The sequence below is a fragment of the Ips typographus genome, linkage group LG3 (assembly GCF_016097725.1).
Source record: "Ips typographus isolate SLU linkage group LG3, UJ_Ityp_2.0, whole genome shotgun sequence".
Lineage (NCBI taxonomy): Eukaryota > Metazoa > Arthropoda > Insecta > Coleoptera > Curculionidae > Ips > Ips typographus.
Window position 1 is genome coordinate 16,597,399 of NC_138424.1, and position 23,652 is coordinate 16,621,050.

The 23,652-nt window shown below is 37.6% G+C and overlaps 1 protein-coding gene across 2 annotated transcripts; it reads left to right on the forward strand.

Annotated features, from left to right (window-relative positions):
- The first annotated feature begins 17,343 nt into the window (after positions 1-17,343).
- On the forward strand, positions 17,344-23,579 carry LOC145726165 (uncharacterized). 2 transcript variants are annotated; one of them, XM_081975131.1, is made up of 7 exons: positions 17,344-18,293; positions 18,974-19,192; positions 19,452-19,604; positions 19,661-19,741; positions 19,799-20,527; positions 20,588-20,816; positions 20,918-23,579. In XM_081975131.1, exons 1-5 carry the CDS (start codon positions 18,223-18,225, stop codon positions 19,965-19,967), a joined length of 693 nt encoding a protein of 230 aa, XP_081831257.1. In that variant the 5' UTR covers positions 17,344-18,222; the 3' UTR covers positions 19,968-20,527; positions 20,588-20,816; positions 20,918-23,579. The 2 variants fall into 2 exon arrangements, with proteins under 2 accessions (XP_081831257.1, XP_081831258.1); XM_081975132.1 differs by having other exon boundaries at positions 19,808-20,527.
- The last annotated feature ends 73 nt before the right edge of the window (positions 23,580-23,652 follow it).

Below are 23,652 nucleotides of genomic sequence, written 5' to 3' on the forward strand. Positions count from 1 at the left end.
TATAGATATTTGGGTCTACTTTTACTCTTATATAAACAGTTATTATACAGGCTGCACCAAATTTGAGGAACTAAATTAAACTTAAATCACATAGTCGAGGAAACATTGTTAAAGTAACAGATGCTGCGGAAACAGTTGAATATCGATACAGACATTTTACATCAATTCCTAAAATTTGACGTAGAATGCAAATATCGGATAAAAAGTTGGTCATTGTGTTTAAAAAAACATAAGTTTGGTTCGTTACTAAAATTTGAGACACCCTGTATAATAACTGTTTATCTAAGAATAAAGTAGACCTAAATATCTTCTAGTTTTGTATTTAACATTTTTTGCTAAAATCAAAATTAAAGAAGTTAAGGGGGTGGTCAAAATTCAACCAATCAACGACGCTGCTGCGGAAACAGTTGAATATCGATACAGACATTTTACATCAATTAGGCCTAGAATTTGACGTAGAATTCAAATATCGGATAAAAAGTTGGTCATCGTATTTAAAAAAACATAAGTTTGGTTTATTACTCAAATTTGGGACACCCTGTATAATAACTGTTTATCTAAAAATAAAGTAGATCTAAATAGCTACTGGTTTTGTATTTAACCATTTTTGCTAAAATCAAAATTAAGAAAGTTAAGGGAGTGGTCAAAATTCAATCAATCACCCTGTACATAATGCTTGGTAGTAGGCCAGATTTAAGTTATTCAATAACGTATTTTAGTCAGTTTCAAAATGCTTATACCTATGAACATTGGAGATATTTGAAAAATTTAATTTGTTTAGAATATGTACCATCATCTGAACAAATTGCAGATATTTTTACGAAGGCCATTAAGCCCAATAAAGTTTAAGTATTTTTGTGTAAAACTTAATGTTGTTGCGCATGATTAAGCAAAATAACTTAACCTAACACAAATGGTACCGGAATCGTCGGTCGAGTCACGACAATGTCCGAGCGATCGAGTGTACAAAACAAACAAAATCAGGGTGCGAGCGGAGTTATGAGCGGGGACGGAACTTAACAGGCAGACGGGACGGTTAGATCGGCAGATTCACGTGGACGCGACGGCCATCCCCGGTAACAAAATGACGGCGACAGCGGCGCCCAGCCGGATGTCCTGGAGGGCGTAGACTTCGGAGCTTTGCCACCAATGCTTCCGACCAGTCCTGTCGGTTGGGTTTTGCGACCAGTTCCTCCGCAATGGCGTGGTAATCCTGAACGGACATCCTTCTTGCCGGCTCGTACGGTTTGTTCACGGCGGGTGCGGTCTCAACACCGGAAGACCTCGGGAGGCTGACAGGAGAAGTATCCCCTGCCTTGGTGGTGGCGGACGGCGGTGAGTGAGTAAAGTCAATAACCCCTACTACAACCGGCGCACCATCTGGTTCCGTAGGTCCCAGTACCGCCAAAGGGGACTCGACGTCGGTATACGGGACGGACGCATGACGGAGGGGTTGCCCCACGGGACTCGGAATTAACGCCGGCAACTCCCGGTACACCCGGTGCGGTGGCTCCGGAAACAGTACTTCCGCATGATCCGCCGCCCACTCCAACTTGGCCAGGTAATTGGGAAAGTTAGTCCTGCTGTGGTATCCGGTTAGTGCCGGCTTCAAAAGCACGTCTGAGATGACGTTAACCCGACCCGGCTCCTGGTTGACTGCCGCTCTCTGCAAAGGGGCCTTTAGCGCCCGTGCCTCCCGGCGTATTTGGTTCATGCGGGTCTGCGCAGTGTTTCTCTGCTCCGCAAAATGGTCTCGGATGCAGGTGGCCGATGGATCAGCAGGGGCCGAAATCGGAGGCTCCCCCGGTAAGCGCTGACGGGACTTTGGTATGCGCTTTCGTTCGGTCATCTAGAATAATGGCTACGGTCGGTAAGGTAAGAAATACGGCTTACGTTACTTACTACGGTTGCTAACGGTTGTTACCCGCCCCAACTCACAGCGTGGTGTACAGGGTGCTGCATTTTCGATGGTTTTACGGGGTACAGAGAAAACGGTAATAGATAGAAAAAAAGTAGCATTCGTGTCCCGATCTCTTTTTCCGAGCTGAGATGACTGGCGAAGAGTGGGCTGCGCAAACTTCTTTTGTTTCAAAGATACGGGGGGTTTTTGAAAATTGGTCATTTTGGAACATCCTCTGTATTTCATTTGCTATTAAAGTTATCAAAAAAGGAAAAACGGTTTCCGGTAGAAGTTTTGACGTAGAATCCAATGGCGTAGTCAGTTTTTTTCTATTACGTTTAGTTTCTGACATATGACACTAAGTTATATTTTTTTAAATGGAACACCCTATATATTTTTAGTTCATTTAATTCTGTTTATTTTTACCATTTCAACGGTGTATTACAACATATAAGTTTGTAGAGGTTAATCTTGTTATTTTAAAAAAAGGACCTTTGCTAAGCTAAAAAAAGGCCAATATCTAAAATACCAAACAAAATCGGAAATCATATAAGCTAACACATCATAAAATTAAATATTTTTAATAAATCTTATTAAAAATCTAAGTTACAAACAGTTCTATCGTCACTTTAATAAGAAAAGTGGCCATTTCTATTTTCTTCTATTTTTAAGGTAGAAGTTAAAAAAACTGTTTATAAACGACATGTAACATGTTAATATGAATATAGCCAAATTTGGTTTCGACTGTGGGTATTTTTATACATATTATTTAGCACTTTTTTATTAAGAAAACGCTTTTTTTCTAATTACGAAGATTAACGTTTACAAACTTATATGTTTTAATACACTGTTGAAATAGTAAAAATCAACAGAATTAAATGACCTAAAAATATATAGGGTGTTCCGTTAAAAAAAATATAACTTAGTGTCATATGTCAGAAACTAAACGTAATAGAAAAAAACTGAGTACGCCATTGGATTCTACGTCAAAACTTCTACCGGAAACCGTTTTTCCTTTTTTGATAACTTTAATAGCAAATGAAATACAGAGGAGGTTCCAAAATGACCAATTTTCAAAAACCCCCCGTATCTTTGAAACAAAAGAAGTTTGCGCAGCCCACTCTTCGCCAGTCATCTCAGCTCAGAAAATGAGATCGAAACACGTATGCTACTTTTTTTCTATCTATTACCGTTTTCTCTGTACCCCGTAAAACCATCGAAAATGCAGCACCCTGTACACGCGGGCTTCATTAAATTCGGCCCCGTCATGCGCCGCTTTTAAGTCTTTAATATGAATACGGCGCAGAATTTTTCCGGTGCAGCTTTTTTTTTTTTTTTTTTTTTAATGGATTTCGCCACTTGGGCACTCATCCAGGCCAAGTCGTCAATTTTTTTAATTTTTTCCTAACATGCACAACAACCATGCCCGAGGCGGGACTCGAACCCTCTCGAACCTACTCGATCGACGGACTGGGCATTTAACCCACCACGCCACCGAGGTCGGCCCGGTGCAAGGATGGTAAACAGTAAAGGAGTGCTTAATCCCATAAGCGCAATCTTGCCGGTATCGGCTCGAGCCGGTGACGATTTTTACGTCACCATGGGGCCGGAGATCTCGCGTTCGCGCGATTGTTTTGCGCGATTGCAGTCGATCATTCACGAATATGCATTTTAAATTTCAATGGTTATATCGATTTTTAAAATTGTAACTAATAGAGCAAAAAAAGACAATTTGAGAGTGTTATAAATTGAGTTAGGCATATTACGAGTTGGTAAGTTTTGTGAATACTGATTAAAAATCATTTTATAATTTAACCAACGAGTGTATTAATGAAAGCTATGTTTAATCGAAATGTTTATGTATAATATATTGTCTAAATTCACATTTAGTCATAAAAAATATTATCAGTTTATATATTTCATAAACAACACAAAAGTAACTAACTAGGTTATTGCCGCTAATGCACCGCCAGCAGGTCACCGGGCAACCAGTACCAGACGCAGCGTCAGCAGGAAAATCACCAAACCTTCGAATGTGGAGCACAGAACAATATTGGTCAGCACTTATTATTTTAATTCAATTTGTTTATAACGTTTGATTTGTATAAATAGTTGTTAACTGTTAAATAAAAATCAGTATTAATCCAACAGCGGTTCTTACTCAACCTTCCAACCTAAACTACAATAAACTACCAAGTATCCTGAGCAATCTTCCTGAATTCCATTACAGGAATTTACAATATAATATAACGAAATGTAATGTTTAATAAAATTAAGATTATTAATCGCTCATTAATATAAGAGTTGGTTACAACATTTTTTCGTCGACTGTACTCTATAATAAATGTTTATAATCCTCAATGAGTAAAAAGAACAAGTATCAGGAGGTAACAATAATACAAATTATACTTCGCACTCCTGTCCTTCAATTATTACACACGTAGTATCGTCTGTTTCCCGAAAAACCGTACACCTGTTCAGAGAGAAATTAAAAGAATCGGCAACCCTGTCCGACCGTACCCCAAGTCTCTACTCAACCCCCGGCAATAGTCATTCTCGTTTGTGTACCGAACGTTACCTGTTCTGTCCACCGCGATTTACATTTATGTCGAAATTCAAAATGCCGCGAGTGAGAAGAAAGAAGCTTATGTTTGGGGTTCGAGGGGCAAGCGCTATACCCTAAATGACACAACCACCAATCTTGGATCAAACATTTATTCAGATTCCAGAAACATAGATAATTACTCAGCTAGGTACGGATCGGTACCAAAGACTTAGGTCTAGTTAGCAATTCTGGCTTAAACGTACCTTCTGGACATGTTGAGTTGAGTTGAAGTGACAGGCTATAGGTCAAGCGGCTACGTGGTTTCTTTTCGAGAATTTTGAAGGGTTTTCCAAACACCTTAGTTTCACAAATCTTGCACACTGAAGAATTTTGGTAGAACTTATTTTGCACTACTGAACATGACTAGAACTTGACCCCATTAGGTCTTTTTTGGACTTTAACCGTCTTTTCACACTTGTCTTCGACTTGACGACGTTTCAGTTTTGACTGCCCGTTTCTGACTGACTGTTTGCCAAAATGGTGTGAATATTTATACTACGAAATTTACATCATTTTGTGAGCAGGAATGCGACAGGTCAAAAGGTGGAATTTCAAAAACATGTCGCCGAGTGCAATAAATAATAATATTTTTTTTTTCCTGCAGCTGCAGGCAATAAATCATTTTTGCTTGGGGTCAAAAAGGTGAGAATTTGTGGTGACAGTATGACTTGGAAAAATTCCTTTCCTTATAAACACCTACTAATAGAAATATATCCCCGCTTCTGGATTACCGACGCTGGCCAATTAAATCTCTTAGGGGTTTGGCTTAGGATTTCAGATAATTATAATTTCGGACAGGAGTGCTCGTATAATTTAGATCAAACTTCCTTACAGGTAAGTCGTTAGATCTTACAATTATAACCCGTTTGTGCATTAAGCGAGGGGGACGGAAGTCCACCATCTTTGATTGCGCATTCGCCTACTGCGTAGTTGAATTGACGCAAAGTCATTGAAAGTTTGGAGTTTCAAACCCGCAAAAATTTGTTGTAGTATAGTGTTAGTTTGTGGTTCTTTAACAGTTGAGTTTTGCAAATTTAAATTAAGTTGTACAGTGGACAAGATTAACAAGTATTGACGGCCGCCATATTACCCCCTCCCCCTTGTTTCTGTCACCCACTTTGTTTGCTATTGCTCCTTCCTGCTATGTTTACATTTTTTTTATTCATTGATAATCCTCAAAAATAAAAAAATAAACTAATTGTCAGTTGTATACGCGACACCGTAAACCGAAATCACAGGCACCCTTGACAATCTCGTACATAGCGTCTCGGGCGAATATTTAGCGTATTGTGCGCCCGAAGACCCACTGTGACGTCAGAATTCATTCGCCGCCGGGAAACAAAATCGGCCGATCGAGCAATCCTTTACTGTTTACCGTCCTTGGGCCCGGTGCAGCTTTTAAGGTCATACTGTAACGAAAATAATTCCCACATCTCTATTATTTTGGTTGCCGGTAGAAGAGGCCGACCGCCAAGAAAACAAAGAGAGAAGACTTAGGTTAGGTTGAAGAATTTTAGATTAGTAAGAGACTAGATGACTTGTGTTAGTTTATGGCTACAATAAATGTTATTTTATGTTCAGCCCTTAGTTTTTGAGCTTTTCTAAGTGAGTAACCCTCTACGAACGATTCCGCACCCCTAAGCGACCCCCAGCTCTCCACTGCCTCGCCACACTGGCGCCCAACTTTCGAGCCGGAATCAAAACAACTTTTAGTGGGATGTAAACTTTTAAAGTGCCCAAAAACTTTAGTTTTTGTGATTCGCACCGAGTTTATGCAAGAAAACGGATTCACTGCAATCGCCGAACAATCACATTGCCCTGTTTCGAGGTGAGTGTTGCTTCTACCTGTAGGACAATACCAACAATTCAAATTGTTCATTTTACTTGTGATTTGCACCGAATTTCTGTAAACACCGGGTCTACTGCAATCACTAACCTTCATTTAATGATATCTCATTATTCAAGTACATGAACTCTAGTCTTTCAACCATACAATTCCCTTGATACTACTGAAAACTCATCAAATTTTGCAAGAAGCCCTCATTTACTCCCTTCAAAACAGCCCAACTCTGAAAATATGACTGTAACATTGACAAACGAGCAGTTCCAAGAACTGATGGCACGTCTGACTATGGTTCCACAGCAAACAGCTCAACAGCCAGCTGTTGTCAGTGGCAACTTTTCAAAATGCAGTTCACGGTTTGATGGCACTAAGGAAATGGATGTAAATGCTTTTATTGATGCTGTTTTAATTTTTAAAGAATGTACACAAGTTAGTGATGACATTGCGCTTAAAGGCTTGCCAATGCTCCTCGATGGCTTTGCTGCTACTTGGTTTCGTGGTGTTAAAGGTACTATATTCACCTGGAATGAAGCTATAGATCTACTGAGAACCACATTTGGACCTACAAAGCCTCCCTATCGTATCTTCTTTTTCTTCTTCTTCTTTAGCCTATGTCCATCCACTCCTGAATGTAGGCCTCTTCCAATGATTTCCATGTCCGTCTATCCAGGGCAGTTTGAAACCAGTTTCTTCCTGCTATCTTCTGGATGTCATCCCGCCATCGCTTTGGGGGTCTCCCTGCATTTCTTTTTGTGGCTCTTGGGCGCCACTGCATTATTTTATTAGTCCATCTAGATGGATCCTGCCTTGCAACATGACCCGCCCATCGCCACTTTAGTTCGGCTGCTCTTCTCATAACATCGGTTACCCTTGTTCTTTATCGGATCTCTTCGTTTCTTATTCGATCTCTGAGGCTGATTCCCAGCATGGCGCGCTCCATGGCTCTTTGAGTTGTTCTGAGCCTCTCTGCACTTCCTTCTGTAAGTGTCATAGTCTCCAGTCCGTATGTTGTGACGGGTAAAATGCAGGCCTCATAGACTTTCCGCTTAAGGTTGATTGGGATATTTTGGGATTTTAGAATGTAGCCTAGCCTACCGAATGCTGCCCAGCTGAGTCTTGTTCTCCGGGATATTTCGTTTGTTTGGTTTTGTTTTCCCAGTCTGATAGCGTGGCCCAGGTATATGTATTCCTCAACGTGTTCTAGAGTGCAGCCTTCTATGGTTATTGCCGTCTCTTCGCTGGTCATTATTTTGGTTTTGTTTAAATTCATCTTGAGCCCGATTTGTTTTGATGTTTCCTGCAGTTCTTCCAACATATCTTTCAGCTGATTGGTGTCGTTACTGATGACAACAATATCGTCAGCAAAACGTAGATGATTCAGTCGGGTTCCATCTACATTGATACCTTTGTTTTCCCAGGCCAAGTTTTTAAAGGCGCTTTCCAATGCCAATGTGAATAGTTTAGGGGATATGGTATCCCCTTGGCGGACTCCTTTTTCTATTTTAATCTTATCCGTTGATGTATCTTCGTCAATGGCTACTTGCAATGTAGCGTTTTCGTAGATGTGTTTTATAAGATTGGAGTATCTTGTGTCTATTCTTGCCTCGTTCATTGCGTTCAGAACCGTCCAGGTCTCAACCGAGTCAAAGGCCTTTTCGTAGTCGACGAACGCCAGATGTAGGGGTACGTTGTACTCGGTGCATTTCTCTATTAAGGTTTTATTAATAAACAATTTAGTTGTTTGTTGTGTGTTTCCTCTGTGTTCCTTTTGAAATTGAGTTATTATACGGTTACTGTTAATTTTCCTGTTATTATCAAGTGACAATTATCGTATTATACCTTGTATCTAAACATGAGTGGAGAATATAAGTGGTGTTTGATGTCGTCCTGCAGCAACACTTCCATCAAAACACCAACCAAAGAATTTTTTCAAATCCCTTTAAAAAAATCCCTTTGAAGAAAATTGAACAAAAAGGATTATCAATTTTATTTAAAAATGGTGAAGTATCAGTAATCAAAAATAATAAAATCATTTTACAGGGAAATTTGTTTGGAAGTCTGTATGTTGTTGATTTGTGTGTAGAGTTTTCCTATTCAGCATACGTCACAGAAAATGATCCTGATTTATGGCACAAGGTAGCTACGAGCCTAAATCTCAAAGCAGCATAGTGTGCGTTGGGCATAAATCTCATCGAACCTACTGTTCGTTGGATGCAACGTTGCTAATTGTAAAAATACACAGTTTAATTAACACTGCATTATTGCAGATGTTTTCATTGGCTGAGGCAATGCGGCCGTGAAGACCTCTTGGGCACGAGTGCTGAAAAATGTTACAACAATTATAGAGTTTGCAGTGTTCATTTTGATTTAGACATGTTCAAAGATGGTCGAGATAAATCTTCAGGCCTATTATTCAGTGCCGAGCCACGCAAATATACAATAACTGAAACATGTAAGTGAACCACATTTCATTAGTGCAATATAGAGTTAGCAAACTATGATATTTTTTACATTTTAGATCAGCAGGTCCAACCTGGACTCGACGCTGGTTGTTCAAGCAAGGCTGTTCGACAACAATACATCCCAGGTCTAACCACCGAATCGAAAAAACTTATGGATCAATACACAAATTCGTACGAGAATGACCCTTTTAGCGATCAAACAGTGGAATCAGGCAACCTGCTTCTCAGAGAGCTTAGTCATGCACGACAAGAAAAATGGGTTGAGACAATCGAAAAACTGAATATGACCCATAGTAGTAAGATCGCGTGGAACCTGTTGAAAAAACTTAACGGGGACCCTATGGAATCGAAACAACCCAGTAGCGTCACGCCCGATCAGATCGCCCACCAGCTGCTGATAAATGGAAAAACAGATGCAAAACCTAGAGCATGTAAAATCCACAGAAACCTCGAAGGTGAAGCTCTAACTATTAATGCACCTTTCACAATTAAGGACCTTAATGAGGCCATTCACAGTCTGAAAAATGGGAAGGCGGCAGGGGTGGATGACATGTGCGTGGAGCAGATTAAACATTTTGGAGATAAAACAAAGCGGTGGATCCTACAATTAGTTAATAGGTGCTATTCGACGAAACAAATTCCCAAGTCCTGGAGAAAATCAAAAGTCATCGCACTATTAAAACCTGGCAAAGACCCAAGCCTCGCCAGTAGCTATAGACCTATCTCTCTCCTGTGCCACTTATACAAACTCTATGAACGGCTAATACTCAACAAAATTCAGAACTGTGTGGACCAAAGACTGATTCCACAACAGGGAGGGTTCCGTCCAGGAAGGTCATGCACGGGGCAGGTTCTAGCTTTGACTGAACACATTGAGAGGGGCTTTGAGGAGAGGAATATAACCGGAGTAGTTTTTGTGGACCTATCAGCGGCCTATGACACCGTGAACCAAAGGGCCCTCTTCTCCAAGATATACAATACCACCAAGGATTACGAGTTAACTAGGGTAATCGAATCTTTACTACAAAATAGGAGGTACTATGTAAGCCTAGAAGGCAAGAAGAGCAGATGGCGGACACAAAAAAACGGTCTTCCCCAGGGTAGTGTTCTTTCCCCAATATTGTTTAACACAAAAACTTTCCGGTTGTTGAAGAGATATTACAAAATGCCCTATTACGGATGTCAGCCTACTATAAAGCAAACTCTCTGAAACCCAATCCGTCGAAAACCCAAGCATGCGCCTTCCACCTGAACACCAAGGCCGCCGGAAGAAAATTACAGATCCAATGGGACGGTTTTACTATAGAACACACACCCCAACCGAAATATCTGGGAGTAACTCTGGACCGATCCCTCACGTATAAGTTCCACTGTCATAAGACCCGACAAAAGGTATCGTCTAGGAACCAGCTCCTCAAGAAATTAACGGGAAGTAAATGGGGAGCTCACCCCTCTGTGATCAGAACAACGGCTGAAGCACTATGTTTCTCCACAGCGGAGTATGCTTGCCCGGTGTGGAATAGATCTGTGCATGTCAAATCTATCAATGCTGCTGTTAACGAGACATGCAGGCTTATGACTGGATGCATGAGGGCCACCCCGCTGGATGAGCTCTATAAAGCTGCAGGGTGCGAACCACCAACAACCCGACGACTAGCCATCGAACACACCGAAAGATTTAGGCAAACATTTGATAGCCGTCACCCTCTCTATGAAGCACCCGAGCCGGTGAGGCGATTGAAATCACGTAGAGGCTTCCTGAATACAGTACCGATAGACCCACCAGAAGCCTTCCCCTTAAAACAAGAACCCTCAGCAGGCTCCAGGCTGGACTGGAAGAGCTGGAAATCCCTCAACCGTCTCAGAACCGGAGTTGCCCCTGTAAAGACGAACCTCGCAAAATGGGGAATTATTAACGAACAGGATGTCAGATGCGACTGTGGGGTGACACAGACTATGGAACATCTCCTGGCTTGCAGGAACTGCCCAAGCTCCTGTTCCCTCGAAGATTTATGGCTTGCTAAAGATAATGCTCTGGACGTAGCCCGATACTGGGCTGACAAATTGTAGTATGGACTCGGACACGAAAAAGTAAAGTAAGTTCAAGCAAGGGACAGAAAATAAATATTCTCCAGAATATTGAAATTCTTCCACCACTTCAACCTCAGTCTACATATTTGTAACTCCACCCTTATGTTCACCTGTAGAAACCCAAACTGAGAATGTTCTAAGTTCTTCAACTCCGCGAAAATCTAAACTGCAGAGTGAAAATGCAATTTTAAAGACAGAAATTGAAAAGTTAAAAGATGACTTAGAAGTATCTCTTAATACTTTATATACCATGTAATTGTTATTAAATAAAATGTCAAACAAAGACTAAGAATATTTTCGGGTTTCATCTCTATCTCAGCAGTCAATTCTGAAAACGCTATTTTCTAATCCAAAACTCTCTGCTGAAACTATGATTTCAGAAATGGCAACACCGCATTGCCACAAATTTTGTAAATACCGGCAACGTCCTTGTACTACCAGTTTAAAGAGCCGAGGTCAACGAAACGTGTCGGCAAACATCAAAGCTTTTAGGCCCAGTGTCTTCTCTTTATGAAATTAGTTACTCTTTGCTTTAGCCTTGATTCAGCTTAGTAAGGCAAAGTGAAAGTAAGACAAACAATGCAAATTTGTGGAGTTATTTTTAATATGCCAGAAATGATTTAAGTTAATCATTTAATACTTGCGTTTGCATACTAATGGCATATTTTTATTTTTACAGAAATCAATGAAGGAAAAGCATTTGATTGAGGACATTACATCCAATTTTTGATAAAACAATCTTCTCCAAAAGGATTTGAAGTTAATTAGAAATGGTTAATGTTTCTGTATTTTTTGAAACAGGCAAATACGTTCTACTTTCCATAAAACGAAAACTAGAGCGTCTTATACTTGTGGAGTTCAAACTTTTTAGTTTCAGGACCGGATTCCTGCTTATTTTTACATGTCAATTAACCTTATAAAGTAATACGTAACACTGCATGCAGAGTATACTTTGGATATAAGTGTGACGCTATTTATTCGGGAGTTCGAATTAAAGTGTGTTCTAGAACAAAAGTTAATGAGAATTGCCTCGGGCGCCACCGGGTTTTAAGAATGTTTTTAGAGTTTTCGAAATGTGAACCAGGAAAAGACAATTCGTATGCCTTGGTAGCTTTTAAACAGCTGTAGACAAGGTTCCCGTCAATCTGTGGTAACAGTGGTTCAGTTGGTGACAACGCTCATAAAAGCCAAAAGTACCAATCAACTAACGTATATTCTCTTTGCCTAATTTAAAATGCCAGCAAACTTAACTAAACCAAATAATTATGCAAATAAGCGTATCTTAAACCCCCCCCCCCCCTTAATTAGACAAGTACGAGAGTGGGAGTGTGCAACTTATTTACGGTACGGGTCGGATGCGATGCAAGACAGGTCAACGGTATAATGCAGAAAGTTAAAAAGCCACGCAATGCAATGAATGTTACAGGTACAAGCTGATTCAAAGTTAATTACGGGGACAAAGCAGGTCTATGTTTACAACTAAGCAATTAACCAATGAGTAAAAAGAACAAGTATCAGGAGGTAACAATAATACAAATTATAACTCGTTTGTGCATTAACCCTTTCCTTCCCAGTGATGCCATATGGCGTAGGTAACTAAATTTGTTAATATCAGGCAGATTTCTTTTCCCATTATTTGTTTTTTACTAAACCTACACTTTATCGTTACCAATAGATGGCACTAGAGTATCAAAACAAAAACGCAGGCATAACCTCTTTTTTTTATTACATGTTCAATTGTCAGTAGTTGTGCGCATAAATAATAGGCGGTTATTTTGTGAGTCTTTTTTGAAGAAACGTAAGTATATAGTTGTAATTTTTGCTTATTTACCTTTAGTTAGATCTAATCAAGAGCTCTATGCAATATTATGGTGATTTCCAAATTGTTACTGTCATTACACGACTTTGAACTTGATGATTCCATATGGAGTCATTGAGCGCCAAGGTTAAAATTTTGGTTAAAATCAATTACTGTTGCAGGTTTTTATTATGTCTGATTACGTTGGATTATCACCTACTGAGGCAAACAATTTGTTGCTTCTGATGGAAGGTGACGTTTCTGATGTAGATATTGAAGACTTGGACAGCGAAAATGAAGAAATCTTAGTTAGCAACAGTCAGGAATCCTATGAAGTGATGCAGAATCCTGTTCCGTCTCACATTAGAAGAATTTCTGTTGAAATTGAATCTCAAACAGAAAACTATGAAGACAAGGGGGAAACTGAAACAGAAGAACCTGAAGATCCAGAAGATCTGTTACCGCTATCGGAAATTAGAAATAAGTTGGTGAGAAAAAGGATTCCAAAATGGATAAAAAAAGATATAGATCCGACAAGTACGCGTTATGAAGAAAGCTTTACACCTATATCTGACGATGAAATAACGCCACTAAGTTATTTCAAAATGTTTATTGATGATGACATCATAAATAACATTGTGGAGCAAACAAATTTATATTCTGTACAGAAAAATTTCAGATCAGTAAATACTAACTATACTGAAATGTGTCAGTTTCTAGGCATTCACATTATGAGTGGAATTATTCAAATGCCTGCTTTTAGAATGTTCTGGGCGAATGCAACTCGTCTTCCTATCATTGCTGATGTTATGCCTAGAAATAGGTTTGAAAAACTCCGCGCTATGCTCCATTTCAACGACAATTCTGAAATGAAAACAAGGAATGAAGAGGGTTATGATAAACTATTCAAAGTTAGACCATTTGTAGATGCCATCCGTAAAAATTTCGGAAAAGTGCCAAATGGGGAGCATCAAGCAATTGATGAAATCATGATTCCTTTCAAAGGGCGTTCAAGTTTAAAGCAATATATAAAGAATAAACCACATAAGTGGGGAATTAAAATTTTTGCAAGAGCGGGAGCATGCGGTTTTGTTCATGATTTCGAGATCTACGTCGGAAAGGGTACTGTGACTAATCCTACAGACTTAGGCATAAGTGGTGACATTGTATTGCGATTATGTCAAAGTTTACCACATAACAAAAACCACAAGCTATTTATGGACAACTGGTTTACATCGTACCAATTGCTTAGTGACCTAAAAAGTCATGGTATTTTGGCATGTGGTACTGTACGTTTAGCGAGAATGAAATGCAACATTTTGAAAAACGAGAAGGAGTTGAAATCGGAAGGAAGAGGATCGTTTGACTACGCAACAGACCAAAATAAAAATATTATAGTTGCAAATTGGTATGACAATAAAACTGTACATATTGCTTCAAACTATACAGGAATTTATCCAATCGGTGTAGTCAAAAGATGGTCGACGACAGAAAAAAAATATATCGATGTAGATCGTCCAGATATAATAAAGGAATATAATTCCTATATGGGTGGCGTCGACTTGAATGACATGTTAGTGTCATTATACCGTATAAAACATGGTGTGAAGCGGTACTACCTTCGCATTATTTTCCATTTAATTGATGTAGCTATCGTAAATGCGTGGTTATTATATAGAAAGGACTGCAACTTGAGAGGCACGAAACATAAAAGTCTGATAGATTTTAGAGCCGATATCGGGAATGCTCTTCTTCAAAAAAATGTCTGTACTCTATTTAGAAAAAGGGGGAGGCCTACAAGCACTGAGAGTTCACCTGTGGGATCACCCACTTTGCTTACAGCCATGCAGAACAAGAAAAAAATCACCATGCCAACTCCAGTTGATGATGTTCGATATGACTCTTACGGTCATTTTCCAACTCATTTGGATCCAAAGCAGCGATGCAGGCAGTGCAAAACATCTTATTCCAGGCTTGGATGCGTTAAATGTAAAGTTGCTTTGTGCTTTACTAATACAAAAAACTGCTTTGTTGAATTTCACGTAAAAAAATAAAAATTAAATTAAGAACTGTTATTTGTATTTGTTTTTCCTATCTGCCCAATGACGCCATATGGAGTCATTGTTCAAAATCAATATTTCCGCTCCTTTTATAGAAATACAACATTTTACGGTAAAAATGAACATACCGGAGCACAAAAAGTAATACAAATATTTTTTTCTTTCAAATTCTGAAAAATTGGGCATGAAAGGGTTAAGCGAGGGGGACGGAAGTCCACCTACTTTGATTGCGCATTCGCCTACTGCGCAGTTGAATTGACGCAAAGTCATTGAAAGTTTGGAGTTTCAAACCCGCAAAAATTTGTTGTTTGTATTTGTTGTAGTATAGTGTTAGTTTGTGGTTCTTTAACAGTTGAGTTTTGCAAATTTAAATTAAGTTGTACAGTGGACAAGATTAACAAGTATTGACGGCCGCCATATTACCCCCTCCCCCTTGTTTCTGTCACCCACTTTGTTTGCTATTGCTCCTTCCTGCTATGTTTACATTTTTTTTATTCATTGCAATTAACCGTCCTAGTGCAAATAAAGTTACGGTGTCACGGGTCGGTAACAGAGTTGGAAAAGGGTATTACTGAACCACCCGGTCTATACGAGCCTTGTAGTGGTTCTTGTTGGCAACAGGATTTAGAAACTTGCTTCCTACGCCCGGTCTAGCGAACCATGTAGCGTAGTCAACAAAAGACAGGGCCAGGAAGTGCGGCCGGCTACTAAATGACACAAACGCCCGGTCTAGCGAACCACGTAGCGTTTGTGTTGAAGGTGGAACTATCGTGTAGCGCCCGGTCTAGCGAACCTCGACGCTACAGAGTGAACTAGGGCCGGAAATTGGCCTATCGGGGAAAAGTATACAAACACCCGGTCTAGCGAACCATGTAGTGTTTGTATAGAAACCTACAATGCCGGATCTATGGCGTAGCACCCGGTCTAGCGAGCCACGATGCTACTGAAGTAAAAGGGCCGGAAAAATGGCCGGGCTGGGACTAACGGTGCAAACGCCCGGTCTAGCGAACCATGTAGCGTTTGCAATGAAAACTGGTGACGTGAACGTTAAAGCAGCGCCCGGTCTAGCGAACCACGACGCTACAGGGTTGGAGTAAACAAGGAACGAACAACCGGTCTAGCGAGCCTCGGTGTTCAAATAACAGGTACACAGTGCACTAGGAGGGCTAGCCACTAAACAGGTATACTTACTGTGCTGCTGGGAGGTTGAGATGTTGCTCGGGGGGGCTATCGGTCGCAACAGAGAATGAACGAGCGCTGCACGCTAGTTTTATAGACCCGATTCCCCACTTTTGGGTAGTGGGCGGTACTCGCGTTACGCGTACTCGACGAAAAGGGTACGCCTACACAGCTACGTCAACTCGTGAATTATAATTACAAGGAAAGTCGTAAACCACTAATTTCCTATTACGCGCTATCATACTGCAGCGTTGTTGTAAACGCTGTAATTCTAGCAATTGTTTCCAACAAGAACGGTAAAAATCGGACTGGCCAATCCTGAGAAAATATAATAACTTAAAAATACGGCTTATCGTATTTTGGCAAAGTACTAGCACTGGTTACTTTACTAAACGGCTTCTATTAATAGTTCCCTTATCTGCATATCGCCGCAAAACCAACGGCACTAACGGACGGCTTAGTAAACAAAGCAAAAAATATTCCTAACTTCGTTACACTAAGATACCTTAACTTGTAAATCTAGGAAAAAAATCTGATCAGTGATTCCAAAAAATCCCTTTTATTTACATACAACATAGGTACAACAAACAAAACAGTTATGTTGTGTTGAACCTGTGGTTGAACTTAAACACATGAACAAAAGAAAACACAACACAAAAGTAACTAAACCAGATAACTTTGAAAGTGATCATTCCACGAGATTAACCAACCCAATTTTCAATGTTCTGACAGGTTTTGTCCACTACTGTAACTGTGATTCTCCTACAAATCTATTTGAATAGTTATTATAGTTTACTTATGATACTAAAAGTACCTACCTAATTCACCTGTTTAGAAAGTCCAAATTCTGATGTAGGTTGTGGATGTGGCAAGTCCAACAAAGTTTGAACAGTGATATCTACCTGAAAATAGTCATTAGTTTCACTTTATTTGCCTATCTTCAAACAAAGCCGCAAATCTATGTAAAACATTCATATTTGTTTATGATAAAATGCTGCTTTTTCTTAGGGATTTTAAAATAAACAAACAAAATAAGGTTCTTATGCTGGATAAATCTGCCAACTTTGCCCAAACTATTCATTACGTTTTGTTATTTATTTTAAGGTAGTTTGTAGAAATATAATAATATAACATATAATATGTACATATGAGTGTAGTAATAATACGTTTTTTGAATGAATAAAAGTATATATTTTATAATCATTATGTGTATTTTTGATATATGCAGATAACAAACAAGTATTGTTAAAAAATTTTCAAGTCACATTTTAAAAAAAAAAAAAATAAATAATTTTTTTTTTTATTTTAAAAATTATTTAATTTAAAATTAAAAAATTATTTTTTAATTATAACCCGTGGTCCATTGGCGGCTTATAAGCCCGGATAACTTTCATATTTCAGTTTTGACCGGCCGTGAAAGCCTTCATAGCCTAATATAATGATTTTATGAAAGATATATGAGTAATGAAAATAAAGCCATATAAATCAAGGGCAAATGCTTGAATATAAAGAGAAAAATCAAGTTGAAATTATTACATTGATCTGGTGTAGGTTGGTAAGAAAGACTATAATGTCTCTGGAGAATTTTCTACAATATGTTTTCAACTCTCATGGATGAAGAAATGAAATTCTATGAGTTAGAATGAGCCAAACCACAATTGGAAGTATTCTGTTATTATTTAATTAACGCACTTAATCACACCAAATGCACAGCACATGCATATTTCACATTTCCTCATACATTGCCAAAAGTCTGTGACAAAACCAAGGCGAAATAGGCTAAAATATTATTGCATACTTGCAAGCCCCATTCTATCAATGAGCTTCACCTCCATTCATGATTTTCGAATCAGATTATGAATGAACGTGTCATAGAGTATAAAACAAAGTATAGAGGCCTTTATTTACAAGTTTGGTTATTGGCAAGATAAACAAAGCCAAAATGCGGTGTTGTCAGTTGTATACAGCCAGTATCAAAGTTTATGCGTGGGTGTATGTTTCAATTACGTTTAAATCGATATTTAAATAAAAAAAGTATTGTAACAATTATTGTTGCTATTGATTACAGTAAAATTCGCCAAATAAATGTCTTTAAACATTACTAATATGTATAGAAAGCGTTGAGTTGGCAACATCGCGTAATGCTCGTTTTACAACTCCACTATTCCTCCATTCATAACTGTTTCTAGCCATTTTGTTTTGTGATTCTGATGTTTTGTCGTTCGGAGTGTGTTATCTTGTGTTTTTGAAGTGATTTACGGACTTTTGTGACTAAATACAAATCATGGTGCGGCAGTGTTTTATTTGTAAAACTTGTGATTACCAAGAAAAGGGTGCAAATTTATCATTTCACCGGTGAGTATATATCTAACCTAAAAACATGTGGTTGTCCATTGGCGTAGCGTGGGGATAACAGGGGAAGCATAATCAGCAGAACTAAAATGAAATGTTCAGTAAAACTATTGAATTTATGTGATGTTATTTTCTTTGCAATGATTTACACAAAATGTATAGCTGCTGCTGCTGGTGCACCTCATGATTTATGTTCCCGCAAACTTCCAAGTGCACTTTTTTCATTGTTTTTTAGTGCAAAAAGTTCCTCTTTTTGTCACTGTATGTACTATATTTGTTGTGCTTTTGTCATCAAACAAGTCGATTTGATAAAAAAAATGTTGTATGCAACCCATGCAAAAATCCTTTTGCTCTTATGTGTTCTTGGCATGTTTTTGGTAAACTTTCACATTGCATGTAAAAAAGATGTACTTTTAGTAGTTAGAGTTATGGATGGCAAAATCTTTTGCAAAACATTTTTTCCACTACTAACATGATAAACATACTATTATTGACCCATTAGTAACTTGAGAAATTAGTTTTCTCTACCTTAATGGTCATTGTTGACTAGGTCAATAATAGAGTCTAATCTCTAGTTCTAGTCTGGCACAAACACAACAAAAAATAAAATTTGATTGGCCATCAAAAATATGGTTAATAGTGGAAAAAACGCAACAATTTATATTGTAACCATTATTTTTTAGATTTCCAAAGGATGCAAATATATGTAGTATCTGGATGTCTTTATTGGGATTAAATTCTGATAACCCAGTTCCAAACCGTGCTGAGATATGTTCAAAACATTTTGAATCAAATGATTTTGTGGTTGGCTCAGATGGACGGAAAATTTTAAAAACTGGTGCTGTTCCATTACCAATTCACTCTGCATTTGAATCAGCAAGTGGTGAATTTAGTAGTTCAAGGTAATAGTATATCATTTTAAAATGTATAAATACTTTATGGCTGGAGTGCATGTCAAATAGGATTTCCTAGCAATGAACACAGCAATGAAATACCTATTGTTAATGTTTTGAATGTGAAATTTGCTTTTTTATTTGTCATAATGGGCACATTCTAAACATTTACAGCAGGTATTTCATTGTTATCTCATCCTAAATTTGTTTGTTTTTCCTGATAGGTAATTTATCATCTGTTGTTTTTTAAAAAAATGTAATTGTTTAGCTCAACTTCATCGATTATTAGTGAGGCTACTACCTCTGTTGCTTTGGGTCAACAACCCAAAATGAACATTATAAACTCAGAAGAAGCTTATTTGCAGGGGGATAATGTTTTCTTACAATCTGTGTCAGTAGAAGGAAGCCCTGTTAGAAAGCGGTAAGTTAATTACTTATTATAGTTGTTTAGAAGTTAATTTTTTTTAATACTTTTAGAATAAAACTGGGAGATGAAGTTATAGATATTCCCCAAGCTAAAAGCCATGATTTTGATGAAATTCCTGGGCCATCAAGAAGGTAAAGTTTTTTCATGATTTTTTTAATTGGCTGTTTTAACGATTTTAATTTTAACAGTGATGGTAGAGATGTCAATGAGCAACATAAATTGGTACCAATTCCACCAAGCTCATCGCCTGAGACATTGACAGCATCAGAAGTTGGTGAACAGTTAGATGAGCCCCAGATGCCAGTTAAAAGTTTGAGAAAAATCAAGATCGTAAATAATTCAATGCTAACAAATTAATTCAGAACTAACTTCTTAATACTGGCGTTTGCAAAGTTGCGGCTAAAACCAGAATTAAATCGGAGTTAGTCAAATAACGGTAACCGAAAAGTTCTAAAGTAAATTCGAAACTAATTGGAAAGTTCCAAAAAGTAATCGTAGAAATTTTTTTTGTCCCAAGATTCCGAATAATTATCCTAACAAGAAATTAAACGATTTTCGGGGAGCTTTTGTTATTAGGCCCAAAAATCGATACTAACCAAAAGCAGAAAAAATCAGTTAACTTCAGTTCTTTTGTTTAATTGTCAACTTAAATCCGGAGCGATATTGCTGCCCCTCATGGAACTTTCTTTTCGCAAATTCGCATTAGAATAATTGTCCCGAAAACAAGCCGGACAAAAAGAAACGAACACTTTTATAACTCCGGATTTCTTTTAATTACTTTGGGAATTGGTCTGAAAGTTTTTTTTATGGCGCCATATTGGAATAATTAGTTTTTAATTTGCGCCCTCGACGAAAAACGACCGATCTGACGTTGATGGATTTCAGAAGAGATCAAGAGAAGATCTTCAAAAAAAGAGGTTTGTGGTTGAGTTGAGTTGAGTGGAAAATTTGTTTAGTTTATTATGTTTTTTTTTTAGAAAAAAACGATATGCTGGTGATCTTTCGAGTGAAGATTTTGGAACTCCCCGAAAAGCAAAAAAAAACTTCTATATCATAAAGAAAGCACTTGGTAGCCAACGAAGAAAAATTAAAAGTCTTCAGTCAACTGTGTGCTATTTAAGGAATAGAATTCGATCGTCCAACAGCTTATTAAAATATCTAAAAGAGAAGAACTTTATAAAAGAATCCAGCGAAAATATGTTACAAGTATGTTGTCTTAAGTTTTTTATGATCTATTTTTACCATAGACTTATAATACAAGTACTTTGTTTTATACTCTATGATTTTTACACAATAATTTATTTTAGGCTTCATTGTCTGGATCAGCCTCCCATCTCTTAGAAAGAATTTTAAATGGATCTACCACTCAGAAATATGATGCAACTTTAAGATCATTCGCCCTAACATTGGCGTTCTATTCTCCCCGAGGATATAACTTTGTTAGGGATACATTTAATAGGAAATTGCCTCATCTAAATACCTTAAGTAAATGGTACTCTGCAGTGGATGGATCCCCAGGTTTCACTAAGGAGGCTTTAGAGGCTTTAAAAATAAAGCAAAAAGAAGCTTCCAAGAAGAATAAAACTTTGGTATGTAATTTGGTCCTTGACGAAATGTCAATACGACAACAAGTGGAATGGGATGGACAAAAATTCTGTGGCTATGTGGACTTAAATACGGGAATTGACTCAGATCAGATTCCTGAGGCCAAAGAAGTTCTGGTTTTTATGCTTGTGGCACTAAATGACTGCTGGAAAATTCCAGTGGGATATTTCCTTCTGGATGGATTAAGTGCACCTGAAAAAGCTCGGTTGGTTAACAAATGCTTGGAATTTGTGCATGAAGCAGAGATCAAGGTCACATCTTTAACTTTTGACGGCGCACCAGTTAATTTTTCAATGGCCACAAATTTAGGGGGTAACTTCAAAGATGTCAAAAATTTAAAACCATATTTTCCGCATCCAATTACAAATGAAAACATTTATATTTTTCCAGACCCAAGTCACATGATAAAATTGGTTCGGAATGCATTAGGATCTTTGTTATCTATACAAGATCCTAATGGAGATCTGATCGAATGGAACTTTTTAATTAAGCTCGTGAATAAGCAACAGCTTGAAGGCCTGCATTTGGGAAATAAACTTAGGCTTAGACACTTAAACTGGGATAAGGAAAAGATGAAGGTAAAGTTAGCCACACAAACCTTCAGTAAAAGTGTAGCTGATGCACTAATATATTTAGAATGTGACCTGAAAGATGAGAACTTCCAAAATGCAGGCCCAACGGCAACGTTTGTACAGAAATTTAACGATTTATTTGATATCTTTAACTCTAGAAACAGATTTGCCAAATATAACTTTAAAAAACCATTTTCTCCGGCGACTGCTGAAAACATTTTAACTTTTATTGAGGAAATGATCGAATATATATTAGGTTTAAAAGTTACAAACGCGAACATGCTTATTATTAAGTCATCACGAAAAACTGGATTTATAGGTTTTTTAATTGCCCTCAATAGCTTAAAACACTTTTACCGTGATTACATATTAGAAAAAAAAATTTTAAAATATTTATTGACAAACAAACTTTCCCAAGACCATCTTGAACTTTTTTTTGGAAGTATTAGAGCGAAGGGGGGATTTAATAATAATCCCACTGCCAGACAGTTTCAGGTTGCGTATAAACGTTTGTTAGTTTATACGCAAATCACTGGACCTGAAACAGGTAACGTCGGAATCAGGGACAATCTTACCATTTTATCATGTGGCAGTGGTCAAAGACTGACCCAAAATGAAAATGGCCTCAATTTGTTACAAGATCCGTCCAGCATAGTTTTTGAAAAAACTCTCATCAATTCTATTGATAAAAATCAACTGTCGGCTGGAGCATGGAATTTAACTTTATACACAGCTGATGTAGTTGCTTATATTGCCGGCTTTGTAGTAAAAATATTGCGCAACTGTGTAACTTGCTCAAAATGTCTGACATTTCTTGAAGGTGAAACAGTTAATTCCATGCTTCAACAAAGGAAACAGTACGGTAAGTTAGTAAGGGCCTCTGAGCAAGTAATTGAAATTTGCAGAGTGGCAGAAAAATATTTCAGGTTTTATTGCAAAACAGAAGGTATTTTTAAAAAGACAAATAATCTAATTGTCGTATTAATTAAAAATGCATTTGAGTTATTGCCTTCAACAATTTTGGACAAATTTAACGATCATTTGTTTGACGATGATCCTGTAGAAAGCCATGCATTTTGGCTTATCAAATTAGTGCTAAGGAAATATTTTACCATAAGAATCCATCACGAAACTGCTAAAAAAATGGATGTTATTAAAAAAAATCGAGTTAGAAGTATCTTGACGAAGACCATTTTATTTAAACACCAGTAGCTTCAACTGATCATATCTCAACACTTATACTCTTAGCTTATTCCCTAGGTTAAACCCATTTAAACTACTATTGTACAACCAGGCCTAAGCAGCTCGTTAGATTGTAAGGTTCAATAATAATAAGTTAATTTTGTCTTTAGTTTATATTTACATTATATTGCTCATTTTCATTACAACTTTTATAGTTGTATTACAATATGTGGATAATTCTTGAAATGTAAAGGATTTTCAAGTGAACTGTTAATACAATGTGTGACTGAACTAGTGGACAATGACAAACTTCTTTCACATTATGATTCCGAATGTCACCAGTCATTGTCAACCTGATCTATCACATCCTATCAATACTTTATTCAGAAACTTGTTCCCTGCTTTCAAGAATTATAGCCCAGGTGGCATGGGTACTCAAGTCTATAAAAGAATTTATTTAAATCTTATTTTATAAATTAATAAACATAGAAAAACTTCGAAAACCTAGTATTAAGAGCCCTATAATTATAAGTTGCTATTATTTTAAATGTATATAGTTTATAAGCACTAGATTTGGCAATAGATAACAGAGAGTAAAATAATTTAAAAGTATGTTTTACATGTTTCATTTTTTTTGGAGTAGATACCTATCCTGTGTAAAAGAAAGTATTTAGCCGTTTTCA

Coding starts and splice junctions, on each gene's coding strand:
- LOC145726165 (XM_081975131.1), top strand. CDS start 18,223: ATGGTGCGGCAGTGTTTTATTTGTAAAACTTGTGATTACCAAGAAAAG. Junction 18,294..18,973: donor GCAAATTTATCATTTCACCG/GTGAGTATATAT, acceptor ATTATTTTTTAG/ATTTCCAAAGGATGCAAATA. Junction 19,742..19,798: donor ATTCCTGGGCCATCAAGAAG/GTAAAGTTTTTT, acceptor TAATTTTAACAG/TGATGGTAGAGATGTCAATG.